At 32.2% G+C, this 21,310-nt stretch overlaps 1 protein-coding gene across 3 annotated transcripts in view; it reads left to right on the top strand.

Moving 5' to 3' along the window:
* LOC143249616 (latrophilin Cirl-like) overlaps positions 1-18,906 on the top strand; it is a 118,608-nt gene extending 99,702 nt beyond the window's left edge. For 2 of the 3 annotated variants that reach the window (XM_076499757.1, XM_076499758.1), the window contains 6 exons: positions 2-401; positions 2,276-2,379; positions 7,258-7,426; positions 9,713-9,862; positions 14,081-14,159; positions 14,535-18,906. In XM_076499757.1, the coding sequence (XP_076355872.1) occupies positions 2-401; positions 2,276-2,379; positions 7,258-7,426; positions 9,713-9,862; positions 14,081-14,159; positions 14,535-15,325 (1,693 nt within the window). In that variant the 3' untranslated portion in view covers positions 15,326-18,906. Of the gene's footprint in view, position 1; positions 402-2,275; positions 2,380-7,257; positions 7,427-9,712; positions 9,915-14,080; positions 14,160-14,534 lie in introns of all 3 variants that reach the window. The other variant, XM_076499759.1, reaches the window with a different exon arrangement.
* Positions 18,907-21,310: the final 2,404 nt, after the last annotated feature.

Genomic DNA, 21,310 nt, shown 5'->3' with positions numbered 1-21,310 from the left:
GAGGTTTAAAAGATGACCGCCACGTGATCCACAAGAACATGTGCTTCTGTTTAATAGTTTCCGAAGTGACCTTTGTGGGAGGAATTGATTACGTAATGAGTCGAATCATCTGTGGTGTGGTGGCAGGGCTATTACACTATTTCTTTTTAGCTTCCTTCATCTGGATGTTTATGGAAACTTTCCAACTGCTCCTAATGGCCCTAGAGAGGAAAGATTGTAGTAATTCCGTTAGGCGTCGCTGGAGATGGTACTGTTTTTCAGGCTACAGTGTACCGATTATAGCCGTGAGTGTTTGTGCTATAGTTGATCCTGAAAGCTATGGAAATAAGTCTTACTGCTGGCTGGAAATAGACAATTATTTTATCTTTGGGTTTGTGGGACCTGCTCTTGGCTGTATTTTGGTAAGTTCAATAAACCTTATTGTTGGATAAACTAAACTTAAGACTCTTTAAGTCAATTTTACAGAAGAGTTTCCCATAAATTAAAAAATATAGATTATTTCAGCTGTATCTATTCTCTTATGTGATTAGCAAAACAGAATCCTATTTTTTAAAATCTCAAATGCATATTTTTCAACTAGGTTTTAGTTTCGTTACAAAAAATAAAAATGCTTTATATATTTCTAAACAATAATTGACAAACCAAACACAATGTTTGGTTGAAATTAAGCACATAGCTACGTAATGGCTAATCTATGCACTGCCCCCCCTCCCTCCACGAGTGCCGAAACGTGATTCCTCAAGTTGTAAGTCCACAGACATATCGCTGCGCCACTATGGTGCAGAACGTAAGCCTCTAACAGGAAAAGTCTGCTGTGTTATGCTTCTTTTAAGCCATATTTACGATACGTAATGGTGTTATGTTGTCATATCTTTACAAGCCCAGCTGGTAATAACAAAAACAAAATAATTTGTACGTTGTAGCTAATAGTTTATTATAACCCTGTTAGCAGTTTTAAGTGCTCTTAAATTTACTTCTAATTATTATGTAAGCTGTAAAGATTAGGTTATACTAAGGTTACTAGTATTATATTTTATTTTCAGACCCTCTACAGACACTGAAACTACGGCCTTCATCTTCTTTTAGTGAAAGGTTAGGTATTGTTTTGTTAGGTATTGTTCATTGGACGATCCGATCCAATCTTAATAGGCATTTAGGTTTAATAATCTTGGGAGTAGTCGAATATTAAAGTGAAATCGACGGGACACAGCTTGAAATTTTTTTTTTTTTTATTAACAACGTTTCAGTCTCTGTATTGATGTTTAAATTTCTCAAAGGAAAACATATCAGGTAGTTGCCTTACCCCAGAAGATAACTAAGATATTCTCTACATATCTCTACTTCTTATCATTATGCACTATTGCCCAACATCGTCATTTTTATTATGTGAAAGACGGCGAGATCTATCTCAGGTCAAACATCTTAAAAGTAGTTTCATCGATCTTCCAGTTAACATGAACTTAAGCTTCTACGTCTAGACCTTTAAGCAGACAAAACGCACATTTCTTCTAGTTTATTGAGTCATGATTCTCATAAAACATTATTTTATTATTTTACTAATAACATACAGTTTCACCGAAACAGTCTTTTTTCTGTAAATATAGTTTTCATTTTGGGAGCCAAACCGCTCCGAGTTGACTTGAGATATGGTTTCTGAGCCCCTGACTGTCTTAAACGTATTGTTGTGCCAACCTATTCATTTTCATTCACATGGCCTCCTTATTTGAAATATTAGGTATTTTATCCATTTATGTTTCAACAATTTCACTATGCGATTATCCTTCTTCGAAAAGTGTTCAGATATAATTCTACCGTAGCCGCATTGTATCGTTGAAAGATGTTAAACATGTCGTTCGTGTTACATAAACGAATACTTTGTACAAAAAATTGCATTTTTCTACAACCTTTCTCAAAAACAACGATCTGTTCAAAGTGGGTAACAATATTTTTATTCCCTCTAGGCAAGTTGGTTCTCATTAATAGAAGTACTGTATTTTACTATATATATACTATATTTTTTTCTTCAGAAGTTTGCCCGTTAAAGCGCAACTTGTTTTTAACTTTTAGAACAGCGTGCGTAAAGGAACATCATGAGAACCTGAAATTACAGCAAACACATATTATAATTGTAATTCATATTTGAATAGCATTGTGAGTGGCAGTACTTAATCTATTTATCTAATGTTTAATCACACTTTTTAGCATAAATAAGATCTCATGCTTCGCCGGTTTCACGTTATGTGCCACGACATTATTTATGGTTCCTTTATTTCAGATGTCTCTCATATTTCTGTGTATCGTAAGCGCAAAAATATTTCGAAAAATCGAGAGCTCCATCTCCTGTAAGAGCAAAGAACAATCGAAGTTAACCAACTTAAGGTAAGCGAAAATATTCTTATTTTTTCCAAATTAACAAAATTAAAAAATATTCCACAGAAACAACAGTTGCTCTGGAAACTAGTGTCACATACTTATGTATGAATTATTTAAATATATATATATATATATACATAAGGCAAAACTAATTCTAATAAAATGTTTAAATAAAATAATCAGAGCACAGGCCATAATGTAATAAAGAAATATATGTTCTTCAGATAGTAAGGGTACATCACCTATTGGTTTTAACCTCCGTTCACAATATCTTACACGTAAAGAAGAAAAGTAAAATAATGAAATAAGGTAAAATATAGGGCGTGTATGTGTGCATGTGTGTGTTTTCTTATAGCAAAGCCATATCGGAGTATTTGCGGTGTCCTCCGGAGGGAATCGAATCCCTGATTTTAGCGTTGTAAATCCGTAGATTTACCGCTGTCCCAGCGGGGGATAGAAAAGAGGGATATGAGAGTTCAAGCCCACAACGTTTCACATCTGTATCACCCTTCACTGCGTGTAGAGAATTGTGGGAAGGTCTTAGGAAAAAAAGATGAAATGTCTGATCGATAAAGAAATATGGTTTGTTCATTAATGGTGGTGAGTAGGTTAGCTTTACCTCCTGAAGGTTGTGTTCCATCCTCCCTCCTCTTTTACAACATGGAAACCATGGAATCAGTCGGCAAAAATTAATCTAGGTTGAAGATGTTCTTACATTATTGTTTACGGATTTATTTGAAGTATATAATAAACAAATTAATAGAAACAAGGAGAACAAAGAATAAAAAGTAATGCTTAATATGTTTATATATATATCAGGTCATCCCATAAGTGATGTCTGAAAATTTAATACAAAAAGTGCATCATTATTTCTCTCTTTATAGAAGGCTTTAATGAGTAAACTCTGTAGTAGGACATGTACACAAGTGTTCAGACAAATAAAAGAAACTAACCCAATTCCACTTTTTCAGATCATTAATCAAATAAATCCTTATGAAGATGGGTGTGTATAAGGAGCACATTAGGTATATAATACTTTATGAGTTTAAAAAAGGCAATAGTGCAGAAGAAACTACACGAAACATTCAAGGTGTTTATGGTGCAGAGTCTCTAAATGAAAGAAAATGTCGAACGTGGTTTTAGAAGTTCAGATCAGGTGACTACAGCTTAAGTGATGTGTCACGTTCAGTTTAATGATGACTTCCTGCTGGCTGCACTTCATGAAGATTGTACTGTAACAGTTAGAAGAACTAGCATAGAAGCTTAATTCAACCCAATCAACAGTTCACCGTTATCTGCAACTGCTAGAAAAGGTTTCAAAACTTGGAACTCGGTTCCCCATGATTTGACAGAAGCCAACCTTAGAGCAAGAGTGAACATTTTCACTTCTCTGCACTCTCGTGAACATAACTCACCTTTTTTTGGACAGGTTAGTGACTGAAGATGAAAAATGGATACATTATGAAAATGTTAAGCATTGCAGACAAACAGTGCAGGTAAATTGGCTGAAGCACAGTCCAAAATGGACCTCCACCCTAGGAAAATCTTGTTAAACGTTTGGTGGAATATTGTTGGTGTGATCTACTTTGAGTTGCTGCCACTCAATGTAACAATTACATCAGGCTTCTGTTGTCAACAATTAGAACGATTGAATTTTGCACTGTTGTATTTAATTTATTTAACAATGACATTCAAAGAAAGGATCTTAAAATTAATTTCATGCGTTGCTATTTTAGTCTTGAAAAATAATTTAATCTCAAGAAACAGAGTGTAATCGAACGATATGTGAATATTTCTAAATACAAAATCGTATAATTTTGTTGTTTTTTTTCTCGCTGGATATGTTCTAACACGTGTACGCAAGCTGGTACTCTCAGTGTTCGACTTGTGAAATTGATTTTATAACGGTTTTAATACTTATGCACCAAAATAAGTGGTTTTACTTAACCATACCAAAGTAACCATTAGTTAATTAATACAACTCAGGTTTACCATGTGCAACTGTTGGTAGGTTTTGTATAGGTCACACCGTCAGGTTAATTATGTGGAAATGGAATTAGATTTAGGTACAGGATATCACTCACCCTGCGTCACGTAATGATTAGATAGTCCTTTGTTATTTTATACAAATTGTTACAAGATAATAAAAAGGCAAAATTAGCAAATAAAAGTTTTGAATATAGTCATTAATTATACGCTGCTGGAGATTTTTATATCTGTTATCAAGATGGCAAAATACCAAAAATACTATACGAACTTTTCACACATTTTATCCTTTACTGACATTTATTCACTTGGTAAAATACTGGTTATTTTTACTTTTTTCCGCTCTTTGCTGGACGCTAGAAGGACATTACACTCACACAATAATGTGGGAAAATTGGACTAAAACGTATCTTACTTTTCTTAATTTCGCGCTTAAAGCTTCAAATCTACTTTATATAGTTATTTTTTTCCACAAGATTTGAATATATCTTACATATATGCATTTCGGTTCAAAGTTCTAAAGTTTATTATGTCTTACATTGACAAAAAATTCAGTGTAGTTTATATACGCGTCTGGCTTCAAATTTCGAGTGTACTTTAAATAATCAAATGCATTTTCAATGTTTATCTGACCTGTTTTGAGTTCATCTTAAAAACTTATCTCTAAGTTCCTTCGTATTTCTTCATACCAATTTCCTAACATAAATACACTTTAATGTAGGAAGAAGCGAGTCATATAAGAAACATGATATTAATTCCAATCTTATAATTGGTGATGAAGGTATAATGTTTAAGATTTAATTGAATTTTTCTATTTTTCTTTCCCGTGTTTTGCTGCGTTTGACGACTAATGCATATGACTAAGTTGGAAAGTTTATTTCTTTCGTTAGGACGTGATGCAAACATTAACCTTATAAGACGTGCCGTTGTAGATACGATCAATTTCAAAAGCATAAGAATGATGGGACACAAACTTTCAGTCGGTTAGCTACGTAAACGTTTCTGTGTCTATTGATTAAGGAAGTACATCAAACACAGTTTCTAGTCTTACTTTCATTTCCTCTACAGCTGTTTCCACTTATATTGACGGAGGTATATATCGTGTATACGTCGATGCCTTAATAACTGTAAAGATAATTAAAATATCCAAAAAATGAGTTTCTTTTTAATCTCTTATATAGGAGATGCATACTAGGTAATAATGGAGTGAGGTGTTTTATCTATATGAGAAAGGAGTTGCGAGTACCAGACTCACATTGTGAACTATAAATCATTTGAGTTGTCTAGATAATACCAGCTTCTGATGAACATTCCCACCATTTATAATACCATAATTTGTTACTCTAGATGGTTAAGAATTACTAGGTTGCATTGAGAGTTGTTTTCCCTTAACTTTCCTCTCTCTATATTAGTTATATGTATGTATATGTGTGTTTGTATGCGTGCTTAAATATGTATAACAATATGAAATGAAAAAGTAGAAAAACAAGAGAACGTTAATACGCTAAAATCGAAAGGCAAAATCTTTAAACTGCGTAATTTTCTTCAGTTCTAAACAAGACAGGAGTTGTTTTCTTCAAGCTGTACAGCGTGTTGGTTTCTTATTTTTCCACGAATGACATTATTGAGAGCTGCTAGGTAATAAACTTAAATTGCTTTTCCAAAAAATATCTCACGATGTTTAGTGCATATTTTACGAACTACTTTTTTCTTACTTCTCTTTCTTTGTGCTTCTGGTAATTTTGCGAGAAACTTGATACAATATTCTATATTGTCTGCAAAGGAATTTTATTTTCTCTCGATGAAAAACCCGGTATTCTTAATATATAAATATAAGTATGTATATGGAAAAATATTCGAAATTTTTGAATACATAAGTAGAATGTTCAAAGACTGTACTTTACACACCGTTCTTCAGAATCATATCTCTGTCTCTTCAGGACAACTAACTCTGCAAAGATCTAAGTTTTTGCTGCACTTATTTTTATTAAGCTAACCTGGAAGAATATATGAGCAGGATAAGGCAAATTGAATAACCTGCTATGATGAAAATGAAGATCGTTTATCATTTGTTTCATATATATTCTCAGAAATGTATATAAACAAAAAAATGAAACAGTCTAATTTAAAACTCTAAGCTTACCCAAAATGTTTACAGGAATGTACAAAATAAAGACAACGCTTAATGTGAATTTTGAATGGACGTTTTTTTAATATTTATATTGTTTGTTTATATACAAGGCATCATTTAGATGAACTAACTTAATCAATAAAGTTAAAGTCGAATGTGTCTTCTTTTCTTAGGTTTAAAATAACTAATCTGATAAAATTTTAATGAAACAGGTCATAGCTTAAGCACGTATGCTAAAGTTAATTACTAAACAAATATATGTTGACTTTTAATGATGAAATATTGCTTTTAATAAAATGTTTCATATATGTTTCATAAAATGTTTCAGGCTAAAGCGCATTTGCTTTAGCCTGGAATTCTTATTTATAATCCCTCATTTTTTAAACCTCAAATATCCAAGAAGTAATATTATAAATACTCTTTCTGATTTTTACATTCAGTTATTAGTAGTGGAACGAAAGCTACACATGACTAATTTTGAATTTAATATTTCAGTCTAGACATCTGATCTAGTACTGAAATAATCATACAGAAGAAACAATAATCGAATACTTAGCATTCAATTCATCTTATAGATAAGTAGTTACCGTAAGTGTGATAAATATTTGAGTGTTTTGACGCGTGCAGTATAATGTTTCTCGTGCTCATAAAGCGTTATCTAGTGCTCAAATTTGGCATATTTCAGCCTAGTATAGGAAGATCCCTAAATAGAGAAGTCAGAATTAAAATGATGTATGCAAATCCCGTTTAATTTATATTTCTTTTAGGTCTTGCTGTCGGCATTGCGTTTGTATGGTCATCGTGCTAACCCTGACATGGGGTTCAGCACAATGGTTTCTTCTATGGAAAACATCATTGACAGTATATCTTTTCACAGTTCTGAACAGCCTTCAGGGTCTTTCAATATTCATTTTGTTATGCCTCAGAAATCCCAAGGTATGTAGAATTTAGGTTTTGTTGTTTTATTCTTTTATACGCTAATGTCTTTTATAAAAATTAGATTTATAAAAGGGTTAAATATAAAAGCATCATAAACACACATACATAAAAGCGTAAAAATGTATGTGACAAAAATCATGACTATGATACCTCAAAATACAATACAAAATTTGTTGAAGTCGTTCATTTACAAATAACTCGAACGATGATACCTTGCTTCAATGGCTTTGATGAAGAAAAATGACAATAAGTAATAAATATATCTTGTACCTTTATTAATTTAAAGCTATCAGTAACCAGAATATGCTATTTTGTTGATTAGGGTTCTTTTCTTTGTGAGTTTATGCTGTAGATGCACAAAAATATATGAAATATATTCATTATATTCGTATCTATTTCATGTTAAGTACAAACACAGATATTTCCTTTTGTCCTAACCGGTGTTTTGTGTAGATAGGACCATTGGGAAATTAAAAGCTAGGGCAATCAGAGTTGTTGGATGGTTTTCTGCTTTAACGCCTAAAAATAGGCCTAGAAGTGATATATGTTCAGTGATTATTAACTTTTTCAAATTATGATGTAGAAAGCCTCACTTCAGATGAGTTAAGACACAGTTTTTTCTAATGTCTTAATGCTGTTCTCTCTGCAGAAAAGTCTTATTTCTTTGGAACAAAACCTTTTTTCCTTTACTTATTTATCTTATGAGGATACATTTAATGTAGAAATAATTTTAAAAAAGAACACAAATTTAATCTGTTAGGCTCATCTTGCTTTACTGTTTCTGACACAAAATCTCTGAAATTAATCATATCATTTCTGAAATATATTGCTTTTATTATATAATTTTATCATGGCCACGTCGTTCGGACGCTCGACTCGTAATCTGAGGGTCTTGGGTTCGAATTCTTGTCACATCAAACATATTTGCCCTGTCAGCCGTGTGGGCGTTATAACGTGGCGATCAATCCCACTGTTCGTTAGTAAAAGAGTAACTCAAAAGTTGGTGGTGAGCTGTGATGACTAGCTGCCTTCCTTCTAGTCTTATTCTGCTAAATTATGGACGGCTAGCGCAGACAGCCCTTGTGTAGCTTTGCGCGAAATTGAAAAAAAAAGCTTTATTTTTTACTTGATTTGATATACTAATTGTATTTTTTCTTGATACGTCTCTAAATATACTCTAAATATAATATGATCATATTTTCATCTAGGGGAATTGCACAATAAATCAAGTGATAACCAAAACAGTGCAGTGGAAATTAAAACAAATTTGTTTTTGCAATTAAATCACAATATTGAAAAGGAAATTTTAGATATAATTTATACAATACAAAAAGAAAAAGTCCAGAGAGCACACTATCTCTTAAATAAATTAAATTGAAATCTCTGTATAATACGAAGTTTTCCATTTCTTTTGTGGGAAGTCTTTCTTTGATATCACTGATAACTATTAATTTTATATAAATTAATCGTTAAACCTTATATCAACCAATGTAAACGTTATAATAAATATAAAAATTCTGTGAGAATAAATAAAATATTTGTTTAACAAGACTTAAATCCACCATTTTCTGCCTGTGTTTGGTGTAACTGAGAAAGAGATATCTACTTTCGTATTGTCACTGAGGTACTTTATTTTAGCAAATAACTCAAGAATACCCAAAATGTGATTTTGAAATTGATTGTCATAAAGAGAAGTAGTTGATATTTTGAATGCTAATCAATAACATAATTCTTATGAGTGATTCAGTATGACTATCTGTGTGTTATTTCTGAGTTAAAAATTAACTTTATGTTCGTCATAAAAAATTCGTTTTTGAAGAACTGCTTTGAGAAAAAACGAACTATAATATTTTTTGTTTTTGTTTCACTCAATATTTTTGCAATAATTTGAAACTCTACGTTTTACAGACCGGTAGATGACCAAATGTTTGAAGGCGGTTGTGTAATTCAGTGTAGGAATGTAGCACGCGTGCATTTCTACACTGAATTACACAACCGCCTTCAAACATGTACGTTTTACACTTTATGTAATTGGTTTGTTACTTCATTTGTTTATACTTTAACATTATACTGTTCGAAGACATTTTTAAATATAGTGCCAAGAGAAGATCTTTGATCACACTTAAGTGACTGTTATTACTTAATTATGAGAACCGTAATTTTTCACTGTATATTTGTTAAAAACAATTAATAATTCATCTATGACAACATTAAAAATAAGAGAGATAGCTTAATAAATGAATTTTTCGTCTTTCTCTTCCCGTTTGTTTTTTTATGAATTAGGTGAGGAAAGGGCTGAAGAAAGCACATTGTTGTTCCCATTGGTTAACTGAGTGTTGTCGAAAGCCACAAAACAGACAGTCGAACCTCTACACACATACCAACGGACTGATGACACTACCGCCACCTAGCGCCATCAGTGGCCATCACACTGTGGGTACTCACGTTCTTCCCACCCCTTCTACTGTTTCTTCTTTGTCTGCAGGTATATTTGTCCAGTTGTTGCACGATCTCTCCTGTCCTCGTAACAAGCTACTGGCTGAATGCTTACTGTCTTTTGTTGCTTTTTTCACCTCACTTAAGTGTTCATTTGCTGAAACTGCAATTCCATATCGCTTGTTTTGTTACCGTTCTTGCTATTCATATACGTTTTTTGCTATAAACTGAATTTGAATGTGTTATACACGAGTCCATTGTCAGTTCTACCTAGGTTTTATTAGAGAATTCCGTTTTCTTTTCCGTCTCATGCCTCATTAGTTAAAGTCCTGCAGACTGCAATATTCAACATTTCTTCGTTTCCAGGCTTTCTTCTTCTAAAGTACAATTAACGATGAATGTTCCTATGTTCCTCTTCCATCATTAGCTAATTTTACATAATGTTTTAACACCTTTTAATTTCATTAAATTTCATTCTTTTGTCCAACATATAATATATCAGTTTCTTTTCTTTCTCTATATAACTGAAGTTTTCTGGACGATTGCATTGTACTAGATAAGCTCCGGGTATTGGATTTTTATATGACAAACATACAAAAGTTCCTGTAATTTTACATCACAATTAAAGTGTGTGTTAAGAATATAACGTAGTATTTTAAGACTAAGACGCGTAGGATTAACACTGAATATTCAGTGGTTCCATAAAATAATGTCTTAAGTATCTCACATGTATTAATTGTTGGAGATATATTATATAAAATATATATGGTGATATCTTCATCATTATTGTTATACCAGTCACGGTTTGCAAAACTTACGCAGAAGCTTTTATGCCCTTCGCTTAAGTTTTCCTTATTCTATCATTTTTACGCACGTCATTTAAGGCTAAGTTTCTTGCAGGCATTACGTGTTAGATCGATAACTCTTGGTCTTTTTCAAAAATATCTACGTAGTCAGACAAACAACTCGCATAGACGTAACTTTATTTACTAAAACTATAAGTAAAGTAAACAATAAGGTATACTAATGTCGTTTATAACAGTGTACAGAATAGGAAACAGTTTTCAGTTACGACATGGTTTTACGAGTTAAAACAAAGAAAGTCAAAAAGAACAAAACCCGTGCTAAAGATAAAAATGTAACAAATAGGTATTCCTAGCAGTCTATAAAACGAATCAAAGCCATATTGGAAAGTGAAGTAAAGATAATGCTGTAATGAAGGCAAACTTAGCTGAATATGCAGAAACATCTAATTGCATGTTCACAAAATGGTAAGCATGAATGTATCTCAATACGACTGATATGGGTATTAAAATTTTATTAAAATAAAGTAAAGAACAACGTTTAGAACTTATTAAGATCATCTTCATGTTAAGAAAGATACATTTTTATTACAAGTGGATTTCTCGTCATCACGGAAAGTGATAAGCAAATAGTTTTGAACGAAGTGCACATACGTACTTTATTTCTAAATAAGTCGCAAGTGCCCATAATAATTTTATTTAGTGTAGTATTAATTCTATTTAGCAAATTACAAGCGGTTTAAATGTTGTTAGTGTGAAATACTTTGCAAATAAAATAAATAAAGTTGAAATAGAAGTCAGATATCACGTGATGACAACGACATTGTGCCATCGTGTAGAATGCTCGTCGAATTAAAACGTTTGGCCAAGCAAAAACTGATAAGATGGTTCTAAATGGAAAACCCAATATGCAATCCGGACTCTTCGAACAAAGATCTTTCTAATAATACAAGATTTGTAGGGTTTGGTCAAGAAATTTGTGAGAAAAGTTTCAGACAAATAAACACAAGCTTGTTATTTGCATAGATATTGTTATACTCAACTTTTCCGGAGTTTGTGTCTGTTGCTAAAACAAGGATGAAAGAACAATTAAACATGACTAATTAGAAAGTTATGTTTTCATCTGAGAAATGTATATGAAAAAGACTTTCGTATGATTATAAATTTTTCCATGGATTGCTGTTCCATAAATAAATAGCTTCACTTTTCAACCCAAAACGTTAAAATATATAGAAGTAAAGCGTTATGCTATTTTGGAGATTATTCTATAAACACGTTAAAGTTATTAGAACAGTAAGTTTAAAAGAACGCTAGTAAAGTCGACAATATTGAACCCATCTACACCTTGATTTAGGCCCGGCATGGCCAGGTGGGTTAAGACACTCGACTCGTAATCTGAGTGTCTCGGATTCGAATCCCCTTCGTACCAAACCTGCTCGCCCTTTCAACCGTGATGGCGTTATAATGTTCGGTCAATCCCACTATTCGTTGGTAAAAGAGTAGCTCAAGAGTTGGCGGTGGGCGGTGATGACTAGCTGCTTTCCCTCTGGTCTTACACTGTTAAATTAGAGACGATTAGTACAGATAGCCCTCATGTATCTTTGCGCAAAACTCAAAACAGATCAAAACACCCTGATCTTTCTAGCAAGTCTAAAACTAGTGAACTTGACATACGTCTATAGCTTCATCTTTGTAATTATTTTACTTATAGGCTCACTAGTCATCTTTTATCTATAATATCAAAAGAGCCTGTCTATTTGTGTGTGTATGTGTATGTGATCCTCATAGCTCCAAGAGGAAAAAACCAAGAGATCTAAAACATCGCACACATATTAAAGAGATATTGAGGGCGTGCGCTTGAGTATTAATTTTTAGACTTGACTTTAAAATGTTGACCAGTTTTTTTCGCCCTTTAGCTCTATGCCTAGGCCTGGCATGGCCAGGTGGTTAGGACGCTCGACTCGTAATGTAAAGGAAGCGGGTTCGAATCTCCGTCACACCAAACATGCTCGCCCTTTCAGCTGTAGGATACGTTATAATGTGATTTTCAATCCCACTATTCGTTGGTAAAAGAGTAGCCCAAGAGTTAGCGGTGGATGGTGATGACTAGCTGCCTTCCCTCTGGTCTTACATTGCTAAATTAGAAATAACTAGTTCAGATAACCTTCGTGTAGCTTTGCGTGAAATTCAGAAAAGATGTTTCCTTTTTCTAATTTTAACTTACTGAATGAACAATGTGTGGAGGTTTTCTGTCAAATGCATTTGAAAAATAACAAAATGGTAAAAATAACTATGCCGAATACTGTTGAAATAATACAATATATTAAAATTTGAAAAAAAAATGAAATATTTTTCATTTTAAACAAAGTTTAATAGTCTAAAATTAAACATTTTGTATACTAACACTCGGAAAATAAAGTTTATTTTACAAAAGTTGAATACGTAGTTTTGCATTTTATTTTTTAAAGTTAAATTATGGCATCACCAACCAACATTGACTCTCCTGAGACGCTTCAGAGATAAAGAGAATTGCAAAACATTGGGATAAAATGTGGTAAAAATTATCAGTGGAATAATAAAGTATTAAGATATAAATATTAACTTACAGCAAATATTTTTAGCATACAATAAACTGTAGAACTTCTATAGGTTTTTGGGAAAAACAAATTATTTGAAAAGGTTTTTGACTATATATCATATCTAAAATGGCTTTCAAATACATGCACACACACACACACACACACAGGGTTTCAATCCCTGGCACACCAAACATGCTCGCCCTTTCATTCGTGTGGGCGTTATAATGTGATGGTCTATCCCACTATTCGTTGGTAAAAGAGTAGCCTAAGAGTTGGCGGTGGGTGGTGATATCTAGCTGTCTTCCCTCTAGTCTTACACTGCTAAATTAGGGACGGCTAGAGCAGATAACCTTCTTGTAGCTTTTCGTGAAATTCAAAACGAACCAAATCACACACATTCAACCAGTAAAATATCAACCTAATGACCCCAGCAAAACCGGTAATTTGACTTGTCACAAATAAGTGTCAGGTCTCTGTCTCTCTAACCAGATCTACACTTATAGAACCTTTATATTTTGACCAATCTTTACAATCCAGTATTTAATGGATTAGTTACCATTAAATAACGAAAGTAATCTCTTGAATTTCAGAATACGATTTGTTGTACAATATTAGCTGATACTTTAAAATATATAGTGAAAACACTTTATGGTTGTTGTAAACCACTGAGATATATAATTGCTGCTTTTTAACTTTGAAGAAAATTGTCACTGTACTGGTTATTAATACGCATAATTCGGGGAACCTGATGATACATGAACAGTTACATTTTTTTATGTAATGGTGTGCGTAACACTGAAAAAGATTAATGAAAATTCCATTGCTTTGTGCAGCTGGCTCAGGGGTCATGGAGGACAATAAAAAGTGGACAGAGGGGAAAAATGACAGATATTTTGGATGCTACTACTCCCGGTAAGAATATTCTTTGTAAGTAGTAAAATATAAAACATATTACTTTAAACAAACTGTTAAACTATCTCAATCCTCAGTTACATCTCTTTCAACTGTCCTTAAGTTTTTTATCACGCTGGTAAAATTAAGCTTACTGAGAACTTGGGCACAAAACTCATTCACTTATAAAGTTACCATGTTATTAAACAGGCAAATTTATATATATTATAAATTTGTTTTGTTCCTAATAGTCACCAACTAAAATAATTTGCTGGATAGATACAGTTATTAATTACTATAATATCACAAAATACTAGAAAGATTATTTTTCTTTTTTCCCCTTGTTGATCGGGAAGAAATAACCACTGTTTTTTGTGTGTTTTTTTTATTTTACAGGCCTCCCGCTTATTCCCATGGTAGGATTTCGAGCTCATGATCACGTGGTTGGAAGTAAAAGATCAGGAATTAAGTTTGGTTTAGGTTTCGAGTTTGACGGCGAGAACAGTAACTCATCTTCAACGTTATCCTCAGACCGAAAATACGCAGACCATGATCAAGGGTCAAGGAGATATCGGGGGGATGCGGCAGCTATCGGATTTTGCTCCTACACACCAGGTGTTTACTTCCCTGGGCAGAATCATGAATTCGAAGCAGTCAATGGTGAGCCGACGATCAGTAGTTTCAGAGCGAAACCTAGAACAACATCTCAGAATAGACACAACTTTGATTGGCAGGAATACGACGCCATTGACGGAAGCATTTGCAAACGTGAGATGTTGAAACAGTTCGATATAGCTTCACAGAATTCTGCAAAATCTGCACTACCAAACACTCTAACGTCATCAGCTCGACCACGTCATATGCCTTTATTTCGAGATGGATATTTACGTCCTCATGTGGTTTACAGCGGAATAAATAGTCCAACGGATTCGGAACGATCGTTTAATAGCTTGGTAAATGACCAAGGTTTAATCTCTTTATCATCTTCAAGTGAACACAACAGCAGCACGAGCTCTCCATCTCATGAAGCAGGCCCAGAAAGCCAGCTATTACAGAGCTTACCGAATTTACAATTTTCTGAAGAATATGGATTTTCAGCTTTTTCGAACGTTCTCAAATTTCCAAGTGATAATACAGCACTTAACGCAAACGTCAAAACTGAACGAACCCAACCAACAAAAGTATAGAAGTATCCTATTAACTTAAAAAAAAACTCGGAAAAGTGTGAGCGAATTATAATGTACAGAAACATAACACAGAACTATTCTGATTAACTAGTAAAGTTAAGACGAGTTTAATATAGGTGTTTGAGAGCATTCTATTATGCGCTAAAAGTAGATGTTTCTTCAAGAGATGTTACTTGTTACTAGATATTATACTTTGTTTTACATGGTGGTTGTTCTATGTATGCGCATAGAATGGTCAATATGTTACGTTCGTGTTAAACACCTACAATATCTTGAAAATATTTGTCTTTCTCTTAAAACGTGTGGACGCTATTTTTCAAATATATATATATATATAAATATATATACACACACTAATATGAAAACAGTCGCTTAATTTCGTTTAACATTTTAACTATAATTGCAAGGATATTTATTTGAGTATGTGTTGTTAAAACGAAGACAGCAAACGTGAATCCTTGTGGATTTTGGTTTTTATTGTTCAGGTGCAGAATAAGTTTGCCGATTAAATTGAAATGAGAAGAGGATGTGGGCAACTGATTCATAAACAGGGTATTGTAATTCGACAGAGAAGGTGAAGAAGACGATAAAACTAACATTTTATTCGGGCGTTTCGGATTACACGTAATCCGTCTTCAGTGATTTACTGTGGAAACAATTAAATCACTACGTTTGTATGATAAATAAAAACACTAAACAAGTGAGAGTGTGTAAGTGTTGACGGCGAAGTTTGTTAAGGACTGTTTTCCTAAACATAACATCAATCTACTTCGTATTACTGTGTGTGTGTGTACATAGAATTTGACCGTGTTGAACATGTTACACTTACAGGCCATAGGCCACTTTAGTAAGCATTACGCCTGCTTCCATATAATTGACAATATTACACGTGCATTCACCAATATTTGGTTTCGAACTTTGATGTCTAAAAGGTAATGTTATTTAACATTTGCCTGGAATTTGATGTGCACCCGATTTCCCCATCCCCCATTAACATAAATCAGAAATTATAATATCACATCAAGAAAATACATATTCTAAGCAAATTTATTAAAAAATGTTTTCGAATATTTTAAGTAAGATTAAAAAACCTTTAGCCTTCCTAATATTAGCACTGATTTATGTATGTATTTTTCTCCCTCTTACTTTCTTGATTGCTTTGATTAATAAATATGTGACACGTGGAAAAAATAACCTAAACATTCCTTTCAGTTTGTCTACTGAAAGCTTTGGTGTATCGTATACTGAGGAAGTCAGGCTACAGAGCGGTGTTTATAGTATGAAACGATGCATTAGTTATTATGAATTATTTATGCCTGTGCTTTTGATATACGTATTTAATTACAAAATGCTTGCATCACTAATCCTGTAAAAGTGACGAAATTATATTGAACCGTACGTGTTAAGTACATAATGTGATATTTTAAGAACAAAGTACATACGATAGATACTGACTATTTAATGTCTCAAGGAAATGTCTAGGATAGCTACTCCATATTTATTGTGCGAGATACACTATATCATAATAGATGGAAACCCACGTAATATTATTGTTATATACTGTACTAACTTAACTGTTCTAGATACTACAGTGATTGCCTTTGTTGTTATGTGTTTATATCTTCATGTGTGTGGTGAAATATTTTATGAATAACTGGGATAAATTTGACGAAGTTAAATATAATGATAAAATACTAGTCTTTTATTGAGTTGTATTACCTTACTACAACTTAAAATATCACAAGTAGCAGTAGTGTCCTTTTGTATTAAAGGAAAACACAAGTCCATTCTGTTTGGGCCTCTCATATTCTTGAAGAATAATCGCTACATGGAAACAGGTGGATTTGCAGCTGCTGGCAGTAATATATAATATATTTCGAAGGTGTATAAGATTCTTTTTGTATTAATATATGAAAACGTTTACAACAAACAAATCAAACTAGTTCAATACGAAGAATTAATTATCCATTTCTTCTTGAAAAAAATGTCTTTTATGTGCTGTAAATGAATGTGTTCCAAATTTATATTACTTAAAACTCTGAAAGTAGAACTAAGAAAACAGTGGGTAGTGGGTAGTAGCCACAATAAGGTGAGACAGACGTTGTTGATATTTTGTGTAAAATTTTAATGATGTTGACTTTCAATCATGAAATAATGAGAATGTGTTTCTTGCTACATAAAATTTTGTTATTATTTAGTTCGTGCGTCACAGTTTGTCTGACGTTTAATTAAAATTCAAAAAAAGAAATTCGATAGTTTTAATATGATTAGACAATTTGATGTGTTATGATATAAAATATCAGATATGTAACAAAGTCGATCCTTTAGTGAACAGTAAATAGCTGCGGGAATGATTCTGAGTTTCTTTTTGTTGTTATACAGCTTTTTTGTATTAAACTCAACATAGCAGGGTTTTACAAAACATCAGTGCTTTGTCTGCTTATAAGCATCGTGATTATAACAAAATTCGCCGTACAGGTGCCTTACGAATAATTTCAAGTATATACATCTATAATTAGTAACACATCTAGACCCACTGGAACTTAAAAATACACAGGTCGGTGTATATACATACGTATAACCGTAGTAACTGAATGTGGTATTTTTAGAAAGAAAATAAATGTGTAATTCATAACTTAAATTGTTTTCTAAGGTAAACAGAATGAACTGTGAGATGTTAACTTTGATAAATTTCTTCGTATTGTAACTATCATTTCACTATATTTATTCACTAAAGATAAATTACTTTATCCACTCATGATAATCACATAAAATCCATTTTCTCTTGAGGGACAGGGTAGAAATTGGTAATTTATTTTAAATAAAGATGGTAAATGATTGGGTGCAAATGTCACAAAAACTTTAACCCGAATTACTGTGTAATGTTTAATAGCTAGTTTATCATCATTTTAAAAATACCAGATGGCTGGAATCATCCAATAACAGCAATGTTTGAAAATATTATGTTGTTGTTTTTTTTTAATTATAATCGAACACCAAATAGAAGTAACATATCTTTCATTGTTTTATGACTTTAAGTAAATTCAAAAGTGGAGATCCAGCAATATGCTCCAAGATAATTAAATTCTCAAAAAAAACAACTTTTCAACGCATTCATTATCAACCTGTAATGCCTAAGTAACAACAATTAGCTTTAGTTAAGTATCTTAAGCAATGAGTAAACATTAATAATTTTGCTTCCTCCTACGTATAATAAATATTTATTTCACTTAATTTCTTTCAATTATTACAACAAATATAGAAACTTGCCGTTTACTATTTCTAAGTAATATTTTTATGAAGTAAAAAAAAAAAAGAGTTATAATTTCATATCAGAATTAAACTGTGTTTATAAAGCCTGTATGAATGTATACTTTTGTTCTAATAATTAAGGTAAGAGAACAGTTAACTTAACTGTAATGCACACCTTATATGTTAATAATATTCTTCCTACCTTATGTTTAGAGCTTTTGCCTGTTACTCTTACTAAAAGTCCTGTTGTTAATCTATCGAACTTGGACTTCCAAAAGAGAATTTATGTTGTAAACTGTACCATATAAATAAATATGCTTATATCTGTGTTTTTGTGTGGCCTTAAACTTGGCTTGAAATTTCTAATTAGCTCGAATGCTGCGATCTTTCAATTTAAATTTAAGGAGAACATGACACCCATACAAAACTTTTCGCAACTTTCGGGTTTTTATTTTAGTTTATTTTATAATTCGACGTTACTGTTTAAAAATATATATATTGAGTGTGTTTGTCTTATAGCAAAGCTACATCAGGCTATCCGCTGTGTCCACCGAATGGAATCGAACCCCTTATTTTAGTGTTGTAGGTCCGTGTAATTACCGCTGTGCCAGCGGGAGACGTACTTTATAATCAATATTATCTCAGCTTATTACAAGTAACATAAAATCGAAATTGACTAATGGTATTTCTAAAGAACATTATTTCTAATTTACTGCTTAATAATCAGAATGTCTGAATACATTTTGTTATCGTGTGCTATAAACTACGCTGTCGTGCACTTGCAGATACATCAGGTCAAATTCTGAAAAGCACGATAAAAATAAATAAACATGTAATAGCTAATTGATGGCACTGTCATCTAGGAAGCAAAATAAATGGATAGGAGTTACACTAAATATTGTGCAAATTAATAAACCCTTTGAGTTTTACCGCTCAAAAGAAAATATCATACACCAAACAGCATATATAAAACAGTTTATAAATACGAGTGTATATGTATACGATGAAGGATTCATAGTTATTAAATCTCTTACACAAGTTTAATCTGTATATATGATTTACAGGTTGCGTATTTACTTACAAGTAACTTGTATCAATGCACGATAATACATGACCAATTTCTAAAGTTAAAATGGATGAGTTTATTTTAAGTTAAAATAGCTGCTGATAAAGTCTGTTTTTTGGTGGTTATGGATGATTTACTTGAAGATTATTGAAAGTTACACAAATGTTTCTCTTAATCAATTAAATACATTTTTACAGTCTAATCTTAAAATTAAAAAGAAAATTAAAATAGCCATCTTCGAAACGTTAGGATAGAAAAATACAGGTTAAAAACTACCGTGTTTTTAAAGTTTTGTCTATATGTTTAATACTGTCAAGGCTTTGTGTAGTTCAAAATGCATATATAATTCAATTACATTGTCTATAGCTAAATAAATAGTTCACGAAGAAGTTTAAAGTTTTCATTTAGTATAAAAACAATCAACTAATGCGATTCGAATATGAGCAATTAGGTCTGTCGAAAACTTAAAATGTTCCACATATATAACTGTATAAAAACTGATACCTTAATAATACGAACCCAGCTGTTTCTGTCAAAAACCTATTAGAAACTATTGATTTTAAAGCTGGTGGAGAATCGACCAATAAATATAAAAGTTATAAGACGCGAGAAAGATTTAAGTTTTATTGCTAGCTTTTGCAAGATACATTTCATAAAGGCTTGTATCGTAGCGAGACCTTCTGTAGTTTTCAGCTCCAGTGTAATGTAAGAAATAGGCCTTTCTCGGAAACAAAATAAATTGCTGACCATATATATGCTATTTTCCTTTGTTTATTGTACTTACTGTCAAATTATTACTTATTTCTTTCACTCTTATGTTATAGAAATGTGTGCGTATTTCTTCTGAAAATGGCATCTGCCGAAGTTTTGTTTTATGCAACAGGGGAAAAAAAATTAATTGTTTTCCTTTACGACTAACTTTTCTTTTATATCTTAAACCGCTGTAACAGTATTAAGAGAAACGTAGAAAGTCATATATATCATTAAATAATTTTCTTAACTTATCAATAATCTTGTTTCACTTAACAGTGTCGTAACAGCTTCAGTTTATGAAAGAATTCGATGAAAGAAATAATTATGTGTCATAAGAGCATTTCCATACTTGAAGATTAATAATGATAACCTTTGATAGTCTGAATATATAGAGAAAAGTGTAGATTAAGACAGAGAGCTTTTTCGAATTTTATACACTCTTTCGCAATGCGTGGTATTGTGTATAAAATAATAAACACAGACTGTAGGTTTTACTGAAGAAGTTCAAGCTACTAAACTGTCACTTAAGTTCTCTGTTGTAAACTAAAGTTAATTTCATTTCATGCTGTCAGGAAATCATGAAAATTTATACTAGTCTTTAGATATATAGTCATATGAAAAAGTTAGGACACCCTATGAAAGCCTGTGTATTTGTGTAACATTTTTGAATATATAGATATTTAATCTCAATTTTAACAATACTGAAAGATTATAGGAATATAACTAAACAATTAAAACTGAAGGAAAACTTTTCAAGATCTTCTGTAAATGTAATTCTACAAAATGCATATTCCAACTGAGGAAAAGTTAGAACACCCCACATTTATTTCCACTTAAAATGGCTCAACTCACACACAGGTGTATCACACCAGGTGCACATGATTAGAATATCTTTACTCAGCATTTTGAATGAG

The sequence above is a fragment of the Tachypleus tridentatus genome, chromosome 4 (assembly GCF_004210375.1).
Source record: "Tachypleus tridentatus isolate NWPU-2018 chromosome 4, ASM421037v1, whole genome shotgun sequence".
Lineage (NCBI taxonomy): Eukaryota > Metazoa > Arthropoda > Merostomata > Xiphosura > Limulidae > Tachypleus > Tachypleus tridentatus.
The sequence above is the reverse complement of the archived record's forward strand: the minus strand, read 5'-3'. Positions and strand labels throughout refer to the sequence as shown.